Below are 10671 nucleotides of genomic sequence, written 5' to 3'. Positions count from 1 at the left end.
GGGATTGAGGACAGGGTGCCTGTGTTCTGGGGGTCTCCAGCACACAGAGATTTTGGGGAAGGGGTGTCCAGGCTCTGAGGCTCTCCAACGTGGGGGGATTGGGGAGGGGGTGTCCAGGCTCTGGGGCTCTCCTGCATGAGGGGATTTTGGGAAAGGGGAGCCCAGGTTGTGGGTGTCCCCAGCACGAGGGGATTTGGGGAGCTGAGGGAAGGAGTGTCCAGGCTCCGGGGGCCCCCAGCATGAAGGGACTGGGGAGGGGATGCCCGAGTTCTGGGGGTCCCCAGAGTGGGGGCGTTGGGGAAGAAGTGCCCCAGCTCCGGGGGTCTCCAGCACGAGGGGATTTTGAGGAAGGGGTGTCCAGGCTCCGGGGGTTTCCAGTATGTGGGTGCCCAGGTTGTGGGGTCCCCAGCTTGGGGGGTCCTGGGGGTGCCCAGATCTCTGTGTCCCCTTGGGGTGGTCCCTGTGGATTCGGGGTGCAGGATCCCACCGGGGCTCTTGGGGGGGTGGGGGGGCAAGCGGTGGCTGCGGGGCAGGGACAGGCGGGGCAGGGGGCGGCCGGGGGGGCGGCGGGGCCCCCGCAGGGGGCAGCGTGCCCGCCCCGCATTCCTCGCATTCCCGGCCCGCTCGCGGTCCCGTGGGGCGGGCGGGCAGCGGGAGCCCCGTCCGCCCCCAACACGCAGCCCCCTCACCCGTGCCTGCCCCACGCGGGGGGACATAGAAGGGGTTGGGACTCGGTGCCGAGCTTCGGGGTCCCAGACCCCTCCAGGATTTGGGGTAAAAAGGGGGGGGGACGAAGCGCGGAGCCGCGGGCGCGGCACCCCCGCTCGTCCCGCCGGTGCCACCCCGCAGGTGTCCCCGCGATGAGTGACACGTCCTCGGCCAGCCGGGGGATTGGGTTGCCGGGTATAAATAGCCGCGGGGCGGCGAAATCCGAGCGGGAGCATCCGAAACCTGGCCAAAAATCCACCCCCCCCCCCCCGGCACCTTCCCGGAGCGCCCCGTGCTGGCGTCTGTGGGCCGCCAGAGGGGGCCCGGGGACCGGCTCCTGCGCCCAGGGCGCACGGAGCTCCCACGGGTGACACCGCAAAGGGGCAGCAGGGGACGGGTACCCTCGCGTGGAGCCGGTCACCCGTGGGCTCCGTGCCCCGCCAGCCCCCACGGGCACGTGGGGACGGTGCCCAGGCGGATTTTTGGGTGTTTGTGCCTCGCCTTCCCCTCGGAACTTCGCATCCCGGACCCGGAGAGTTTGTGCCAAAATGTTCCCGTGGGGCATGCTGCCAAAACTGTGCCCCAGGTGTCCCAACGGGGAGGGCTTGTCCTTGTCACCCTGCTTCCCCCACCACCCCTGGAGCGCAGAAAATATATTAAAAAAAAAATAAAATAAATGTTTTTTCCGCCTCCTGGAGCTGGCGGGCTGCAGAGCCCTGCCAAGCGCCTTCACCTCTGCACCGAGAGCGGGGCCAGAAACCTGTCAGCCCCGGGAGGTGGCTGTGAAAGGCACGCCAGGCACCGGCAGTGGGTGCCTCCGGGACCGCCGGCTCCACCGGGCTGGGTGGAGGAGCTGCACTGGGAGCCACCACGCCGGGGACACGCGGTGCCGCGGCATGGGGACCTCTGGAGATACAGCGTGATGAGGGCGGAGGGGACGCGGCTTTGGGTTCCCCATCTGCTCCCCATCAGCTCCAAAGGCCACCCGGTCCCTGCTGGGTGAGGAACATCTCCAGAAGTTTGGGGTGGCTTTGGCCAGGAGGTCACGGGCCGCGGCGTCAGCGGGGCTGGGCGCCGGCACGCGGGGCGACCTCTGCGTTTATGGGCTTCGTGCGCTGCAGTTGTCAGGGTAACCCGGAGGACTCGTTGTTTGTGTTTGGGTTTGGCGTGCCAACAGCGGAAAAAATGGAGCAGAAGCGAATATTTTAAAGGGAAAAACGTGGGTAATGCGGCAGCTCTGCTGCTCCTCGGGTTCAGGGCAGGTTCAGGGCCACCATGCCCCAGAGCCAAGGAGGGGCCCTACGGGTGTGGGGTTGTGAGGGGGGTTGTGGCTGGAGAAGGGACGTGTGGAGCAGTGGGGCTGTGGTTCTGCTGCTGAAGAAAGGCCAGCAAATGTCTGCGGGAGTCACCCAGGACCTGAAAAGCCCCAGCGTCCCCTGCAGGTGTCCCCTTCCCTGCACCCTGCTGAACTGGTGGTGCCACCAGCCCCGGTGGTGCCACCTCCTCTGGTGGCACCGACAACCTTGTTGGTGCCATCAGCCTCATGGTGGCACCTGAACCAGTGGTGCCACCAGCCTCACTGCTGTCACCAGACTCAGTGTTACTACCAGCTCCATTGGTGCCATCAGCCCCAGTGGTGCCACCACTCTCGACGATGCTACCAGATTCATTAGAGCCACCAGTCCCAGTGGTGCCACGTGCTGCGGTGGTGCCACTAACTGTGAGGCCACCATCCTCATTGGAGCCACCAGCCTCTGTGGTGTCATCAACCTCACTAGTGCCACCAACCCTGTTGGTGCCACCAGCCTTGATGGTGCTATCAGCCTCATTGGTGCCACCAACCCTGGTGGTACTACCAGCCCCATTGGTGTCACCTGCCCTAGTGGTGCCACCAGCCCCAGTGGTGCTACCAGCCTCATTGGTGCCATCAGATTCAGTGGTGTCACTAGATTCAGTGGTCCTACCAACCCCACTGGTGCCACCATACTCAGTGGTGCTTCCAGCATCATTGGTGCCACCAGCCCCATTGATGCCGCCAGCCTTGTTGATGCTGTGTTAGTGCCACCAGCTTCAGTGGGGTGACCAGCTTCATTGGTGCCACCAGCCTCAGTGGTGCCATCAGCCCTGCTGGTGCCACCAGCCTCAGTGGTGCCACCAGCCCAAGTGGTGCCACCCACCCCATTGGTGTCACCAGACTCAGTGATGCTACCAGCTCCACTGGTACCACTAGTCCCAGTGCGCCACCAGGCTCATTGGTGCCACCAGCCTTATTGATGCCATCAGCCCTGTTGGTGCCACCTGCTGTGGCGGCACCACCAGCCTTGTTGGTGCCACCAGCTTCATTGGTGCCATCAGCCCAAGTGGTGTCACCCGTCTCATTGGTGTCACCACAAAATGGTGCCACCAGCTCCATTGGTGCCACCAGCTCCATGGGTGCCACCAGCCCCAGAGGTCCTGCTGTGCTGCCCCCGTCCCAGCACCACTTTCTCTGCCACGTGCGCCCGCCCTCGCCTTGGCCCCAGGCCTGGCAGGCTCGTGGCACTTTCTTGGACAGCGCGGCTCCTGCGGGGCCTGGGACCGATCTCCCAGGGTTATTTCTGACTCACAGGGCAGGAAGCGTTCAGGGGTTTAAGCCGAGATGAATAATGTGCTCATTTCCTTGTGCCGACTACAAAGCACCTGCTCCGGGGGATTTATGGAGTGCCGGTCTCTCGCGCCCGCGGCACCGCTGCCCGCCCGGATGTTTTTATTTTCCCGGGATGGCCGCCGGGTGCCAAGGCCTGTTTTCCTAAACACCCCGCGCCCTCCCGTCACGTTTCCCGTGAGAGGAGGCCGAGGGCAGCGGTGCCAGCGGCGAGGGTGGGGGGGACACCTGGAGTAACCCCCGGTGCCAAAGCCTGGCCCAAGGCAGGGCAGGGAGCAGGGTGCCTGCGGGTGCCGCTGGGAGCACCGCAGGAGCCACAGGAGGTGCTGGAGCCCTGCCAGGAGCGGTGGCACCGGGGTGCAGGAGGCACGGCGGGGCAGCGGGGGGGAGGGCTGGGCCCCTCTGCGGGCAGGCAGGTGGTGTGACATGGGGAGGTGGCACGGAGCAGCCACCGGTGGGACAAACAGGCTGGGGAGGGCACGGGAGAGGGTCACAGAGCCATTAGGGTTGGAAAAGACCTCCAAGACCATCTGGTCCAACCAACCCCCTACCCCACTGTCACCCGCTAAGCCCTGTCCCTAAGCACCACGTCCAACCTCTCCTTGAACACCCCCAGGGACGGTGACGCCACCACCTCCCCGGGCAACCCGTCCCAGTGCCTGACTGCTCTTTCTGAGAAGAAATGTCTCCTCATTTCCAACCTGACCCTCCCCTGGCTCAACCTGAGGCCATTCCCTCTGGTCCTATCACTGGTTACGTGTGAGAAGAGGCCGACCCCCAGCTCCCCACAGCTTCCTTTCAGGCAGTTGCAGAGAGCCACAAGCTCTGCCCTGAGCCTCCTCTTCTCCAGACCTAACACCCCCAGTGCCCTCAGCCGCTCCTCACAGGACTTGTGCTCCAGGCCCTTCACCAGCTTCACAGCCCTTCTCTGGACACACTCCAGGGCCTCGATGTCCTTCTTGTAGCGAGGGGCCCAAAACTGAACACAGCACTCGAGGTGCGGCCTCACCAGAGCAGAGTACAGGGGGACGATCACCTCATCCAGCTGGGAACCAGAGTGCAGGGGGACAACAGGGTTGTTGTGACCAAAGTGCAGGACGCGACTCTTAGCCATGTTGAGCCTCCTCCCACTGGCCTCTGCCCATCGATCCGACCTGCCCAGGTCCCTCTGCAGAGCCTTCCTACCCTCTGGCAGATGAACACTTCCCTCCAACTTGGAGTCATCTGCAAGCTTACTGAGGGTGCACTCAATTCCCTCGTCCAAGTCACCTATAGAAATATTAAAGAGGATGGGTCCCAACACCGACCCCTTGGGAACACCACTGGTGACCGGTCACCAGCTGAATTTCACTCCTTTCACCACTACTCGGGCCTGATCCCCCAGTTGTCTTGCACATGCTGTGTGATTGCATTCAAGATGACCTGTTCCGTCACCTTTCCCGGCACCGAGGTCAGGCTGACGGGCCTGGTGTTCCCCAGGTCCTCCTTACGACCCTTCTTACAGGTGGGCGCCACATTAGCAAGTCTCCATTCATCTGGGACCTCTCTGGTTGACGATGGCTGCTGGTAGATGACGGAGAGTGGCCCAGCAATCACAAGTGCCAATTCCCTCAGCACCCTAGGGGATGGAGAGGGAGAGGGGTGGAGCATTGTCAGAGAGAAGGAGCGTGTTGGAAAAGGGTGGAGCATGATGGGGAAGGGTGGAGCATGATGGATGGGGAAGCATGGAGCATGGTGGAAAAGGATGGACCATCAGGATGAGAAATGGAGCGTGACGGAGAGGGATGGGCCGTGATGGAGGGTGATGGAGCATGTTGGAGAGGAATGGACCACAGTGGGAAAGGATGGAGAGTAATGGAAGGGGATGGACCATGCTGGAGAGGAATAAACCATGAAAGTAAGGAATGGAGCACGGTAGAGAGGAATGGAGCATGTTGGAGAGGGATGGAGCATGGTGGAGAAGGATGGAGAGTGATGGGAAGGGAAGGACCATGCTGGAGAGGGATGGACAATGAGGGCAAGGAATGCAGCATGCTGAAGAGAGATGGAGCACGATGGAGAGACCATGAAGGCAAAGAACAGAGCATGATAGAGAGGAACGGACCATGATGGAGAGAGATGGGCCATGATATAGAGGGATGGAGCATGATGGAGAGCATTGGAGTATGATGGAGACAGACGGAGCATGAGGGCAAGCAAGGAAGTGTGAGCCCTAAAAGTGCAAGAGGGCCGTGGAGCCCGAGGGAGCACGGGGCAGTGCCAGGGAGCATGGGAGCCCGCCAAGCAGCGTTTACAGAGCCCGGACCCCGCCACCCAGGAGGCTGGGCACAGTGCGGGGTGTCCCGGGCAGCAGAGCCCAGCCCGACGGCTAACAGGACATCCAGTTTTCCATCATGCCCCCTCCGCGTTGTCCTCTTTCTGGAGCACAGCCGCAGCTGCCTTCACCCTGCGGGGTGGCTCCGAGCCGTGTGACAGCAGCTCGGTGGCGCAGAAGCGGGCTCTGCTGATGCCCTGGGGTCCCCTTCAGGTGCCGGGGGCACGGGGACAGGTCATCGGGCACGGCTCAGAGCCGGCATCTCCCCGGCACCCTGCCCTGCGCACTGGGACTGGGCTGACGCTGACCCAGCTCGGCCCAGCGATAAGTCGTGTTGTTTCTATTTTATTTTATTTTTTTAATTTTTGCTGTTTAGAGAGAAAATAAAGTGCTTGTGGGGAGCAGGAGCCAAGCTCCCCAGTGCCTAAAACAGCAATCGCAGCACTTCCTTGGATTTATGGTGTTTGCTTTCACAATGCCAGCCGGGATCCTGTTTGCTTCCTGCTCTGCAGCTGCAGCCTGAGCTGAAGGCTCAGGAGATTCAGGTTTTATAACACTCCTGGATCCTGCCGATGGCAACTTGTCCATCAGCTCTTATTACCCACGCACCTCCTGCGGGGCCGGGGGGAAGGGGGAGCATCGCCACCCCATCCTGGCACCCCCCTGCCCGTCCGTGGGTCCCGTCCCCAGCACCAGGAGCTGCGGGCAGGGGGACGAGCAGCAGCTCTGCGAGGAGCCCGGAGGCACCGTGCCCTGCTTGGGACGCAGCCAGCTGCCCTTGGGTGATGCTGAGACACGGATGCAGCCTCCTGACGAAGGGTCCTGGGGTGCTGGGGGCTGGTGGCTGCCCACCGGCACACCTGGACACCGGTGCTCCAGGGATGCTCCGGCCGCAGCATCCCCGGCGCCCGCGCTGCAGCCCTCGCGCCCTGAATCCCTCTGCAGGCGATGCTCTCCGAGCTGCAAGCCCCTGCCCGCCCCACAGCCGCCCTCTCCCCGGATTTTCGGCATCCCTCTGGAAGCCCGGGCAAACCACCGGGGCCTCCAAATTAAAAACACCGCTTTTGTTTAACGTTTTCTCTGCTCGGCGATGAAACGAAGATGGATTAGTTCATTGTGGCTGTGAGCGTGCCAGACTCCTTTTTCCAAACACACAATAGGAATATTCACTCACCGCCCCGGCGACGGGGACTTTTATCCTCCTTATATAGTAACAACTCCGCTCCAGAGGGTGATTTTCATTTGTTACTGATGCGCTTCGTCGTCCCGGCCCACAGCCCACGGCCCGTAGGTTATTCGCGGGTACCCCGAGCCGCTCTGATTTATCACCAGCCTTTCCCAGCCGGTCACACGCGCTGCCCTCTGCCTCCCCGTGTTTTTTCCCCTGTGGTTTTTCCCCATTCTCTTTGGACGCACAAGTTTTTTTGCCTCCTGTTCAGCCAGGGCAGTGCTTTAAGGGAGGCAGCCCCCTCCCAGCTCCCCGCGTCCGCTGAGAAAGCTCTGGGTGACATCTGGGGACGGGGACACGAGGTGACCGCGGGTCTCCGGCTACCCCGGCCACAAAGGGACACGCCTGGAAATCCGAAAGTGGTGAATCCGAAGCGGATAAAAGGAAGCATTTTTTTTATTATTATTATTATTTATTCTTTTCACTCTCTGCTTAATTAGGCTGCCACAGGAAAACGCTCAGGCCAAAATTTAGCGGGATTCAAAGAGGGATTGGACATTTGCACGGATAACAAAAATATCCAGCTATAACAGAGGACGCCAACACAAATTCTGGAAGGGATGTTGAGGCTCACGCGTCAGGGTGTAAACCTATCCCAAACTCTCAGCAATAGGCAGACTAACGGCAGGGCAGATGACCCACGTACGCCGCTGCTACTGCAGCCACCGGCGGGCTGTCCCGTGCCCGTACCCTGCTCTCCTGACTTGTGAAAAACACCGTGAAACGCCTCGGGCACACCAGTGCAGCAGCTCCCCAGGGCCGTGCGGCTCCTGGTGCCCTCACGTTGTTCACCTCTTCCAAACCTCCGTCCTCGGCCACCGGTAAGAGCCGCAGCGCTGCGACCTGGAGGTCGGAGTACAAAGTCAGCGCATTTGGGGACATGCCCCCGGCCGAGCCCCTCGCTCCCCTCTCGGGTCACTTGTTGCCCAAACCCACCCGTGCCTCCGGGTTTCATCCCTCTGGTCGCCTGCCTGCTTTTGCTGGAAGGGACTGCTCAGCCCCGGCGGCCCCGCGCTCGCACCAGAACCACCGAGCCGAGCCCCGAGGATGCCGGGGACTCGTCCAGGGCCCCGTGTCAGTGGGAATCACCGCCCCACATGCCCTCGGCTGAGGGGACCAGCCCTTACCCTCAGCCCACGCGTGGCCACAAGCCCAGGCTGGGGCTCGGAGATGGGGGAAATCTCCCCCTCGAGCCGCCCGTGAGCTGCGTGCGGGCACCTCGGCGCCCACCAAGGACACTGCCGTTTTGCGTCCCACACTGGTGCTTAACGTGGCGCTTGTGCCGCTCCGGTCCCTGCCCGACGGGATGCTCGGAGACCTTGCTGTGACAGCGCGACAGGGGTGGCCGGAGCTCTCCTCCTGGTCGGGAGATTCCTGTCGCCCTGCCGAGGGCAACCCCGCCGGGGTCCCTCGGATCTCCCCTCGCTGCCGAGCCCTGCACCCACAGGGGCTTCCAACTGGAGACATTTCTGGAGGGCATGAATCAGCTTTTCACAGCTTGTTAAAAATCTTGATCCTACCTCTTGTTTTCATGCCTTTCAAATCAGGAAATGAGTTTTACAACTTTTCCAGTGGGGCACAGCTGGTGGCCAGGGTCGTAAAGCTGAACTTTATAAATATCTCTTGTTGGGATCAGGGGAAGAGCATTAAAAAGGCAGAGGGAGAGAGAGAGAGAGAGAGAGAGAGAGGGAGAAAGGGAGAGAAAAGGGAAAGGAGCAAAGGAGAGAGAGGGAAGAAAGGCAACTCGGCAGGACCGCGGGGAAGCCCAGCTCGACGACGGCCATGGCCATGAGAGCGCAGAAGCTGGCGTGCGCCTGGGGCAGGCTCTGCCTGCTGCTCTCCCTCCTCCTCCAGCTGCCGGGCTCCCAGGCCAAATGCTACTTCCAGGCTAAAGGTAAGCGGGGAGGTGAGCCGGGAGGGCAGCGTCGAGGCTAGGACGAGGCCTCGTCTTCCCCCGGGGCGGCGGGGCCGTGCCCTGCCTGCCCGCGAGGCACTACACGGGCTGTGCCGAGCTGGGGAGCGCGATTGCGGGCCAGTGATGACTGGAAGGAGCTGTCTATAAACCACGCAACAGCTCCCCAGGGCTCTGGCTGAGAAACAGCTCGCTGGGCCACGAAGAGCTCCTGGCAGGGGCCCGGATGGGGCCGAGCGCGCAGGACCAGCGGCACAGGGAAGAGGGCTGCCCGGCTTTCCTCTGCCGCCTCCTCGCAGGGAAGCCCCGACAGGCCCCGCGTCCTTTCGGGGCGGAGGGACGCCGAGGTGGCTCCCGCACGCCCCGCTGCTCATCGCCGCCTTTCCATTTGCAGCTCCCTGCGAGTACGAGGGGAAGCAGTTCTCCCTCGGGGAGTCGTGGCTGAGCACCAACTGCCTGCTGTGCACCTGCCTGCACCCCATCGGCGTGGGATGCTGCGAGACGTGAGTGAGGGGCGCTGGGGACGGGCTGCGGCGGGGTCTGGGGGCGGCCTGTGCAGCGGAGACCCCAGGGGCTGCGGGGAGCCTCGGCCCAGCGAGGGGCAGCAGGGCGAGGGGTGCCACGGAGGGGACCACGGGCAACAAACGCGCACCAGCGGGCAACAAATTCACACCAGCGGGCCTGGGAAGCGCATCAGCAGCCCCCCGGCACGCAGCAGGGGGAGCTGACGGCGCCGTGCCCTCTCCCGCAGCACCCAGCACCCCATTGACTTCCCCGACTGGTGCGAGGCCCACTACGACACGCAGACCTGCCAGATCTCGGTGGTGCAGAAGGCCAACCCCAGCCTGCCGTGCGTGAAGAGCGTGGAGCACGAGTGGGGCTCGGCCGGCACCCCCGAGCCGCTGAGCAACAAGGTGCTGGGCGCGGGGCTGAGCGGGTAGAGGCCCCCGCCGCCAGCCCCCCTCCTCCAGAGCGCACCTCCTGCATGCTCCAGACCTGCCCCGTCCCGTAGAGACACCACTGCAGCCACCTTCCAGGGAAACCACTATCCACACGGTATTGTACTGAGCTAACATTTACACCCCAGCGCTGCCACAGTACGGCTTTGCTTCCGCCTTCAGCTCCCCGAAGCGAGCCGGGGCCCCTTCCCAGCGCGAGGACGGCCCCTGAGCCAAGCTGCCCTTGGGAATGCAGGTCCCAGGGGATGTCCTCCCAGGGGTGCGGGGAACCCGCAGCCCCCAGACAAAGAGCCACAGGACCAAATCACCCCGCACCCAGCTGCGAGCCAAGCAGCTCCCCCCACAACCCCCGCCCCCTTGCCACGCAGCCACTGGGAGCCCACTGGGGAGCACGGCGGCCCTTCGAGCAGGACCCACGTGCCTTGGCCCATCCCTCCTCTATCCCGGAGCACGAGGGGCACAACCCACCTCTGGAACCACTAGTGCCCCTGCTCCTGCAGCTCCCAGGACAAGAAGGGAGCCCCAGCACCACTCGCCAGCCCCGGGCAACACTGCAGCAGAGCCAGCCCCGGGCAGGCAGCAGCGTGCCGGGCACGTGGGGACAACCGGTGGAAGATGTCCCCAGGAGGAGCCCGGCCTCCCCGTGCCCACTGCCCCGTCCCAGCTGCAGGGCGCCGGGTGCCCCGCTCGTGCTCGGGGAGCTGAAGCAACCTGCCTGTGCCCGGGTGGAGCCGGCCGCCCGGCAGCCTGCCCCGGCTGGTGCCATGCCTGTGCTGTGCAGAGCCTTGTGTAGATGTTTCTGTTCTTGCAATAAAAGTATTAAACAAAGAGGTCTCCAGACAGTGACTGTGGTAACCTCGGGCCGCCTCCACCACCGGGGAAGGGCGCAGGAAAATGTTCTGTCTC

At 63.2% G+C, this 10671-nt stretch overlaps 1 protein-coding gene across 1 annotated transcript; it reads left to right on the top strand.

Moving 5' to 3' along the window:
- The first annotated feature begins 4986 nt into the window (after window positions 1-4986).
- MSMP (microseminoprotein, prostate associated) lies at window positions 4987-10530 on the top strand. Its single transcript, XM_083816766.1, has 3 exons — window positions 4987-8788; window positions 9201-9309; window positions 9558-10530. Exons 1-3 carry the CDS (start codon window positions 8677-8679, stop codon window positions 9745-9747), a joined length of 411 nt encoding a protein of 136 aa, XP_083672892.1. The 5' UTR covers window positions 4987-8676; the 3' UTR covers window positions 9748-10530.
- Window positions 10531-10671: the final 141 nt, after the last annotated feature.

The sequence above is a fragment of the Anser anser genome (genome assembly GCF_964211835.1).
Source record: "Anser anser genome assembly, chromosome: Z".
In the NCBI taxonomy this organism is placed as follows: Eukaryota; Metazoa; Chordata; class Aves; order Anseriformes; family Anatidae; genus Anser; species Anser anser.
Note: the sequence above shows the minus strand (reverse complement) of the source record. Positions and strands in the feature narration are given on the sequence as shown.

Excerpts from the sequence above, each read along its gene's own strand:
- MSMP (XM_083816766.1), top strand. The coding sequence starts at position 8,677 with ATGGCCATGAGAGCGCAGAAGCTGGCGTGCGCCTGGGGCAGGCTCTGC. Across the intron at positions 8,789-9,200 it reads ATGCTACTTCCAGGCTAAAG|CTCCCTGCGAGTACGAGGGG; the intron begins GTAAGCGGGGAG and ends TTCCATTTGCAG. Across the intron at positions 9,310-9,557 it reads GGCGTGGGATGCTGCGAGAC|CACCCAGCACCCCATTGACT; the intron begins GTGAGTGAGGGG and ends CCTCTCCCGCAG.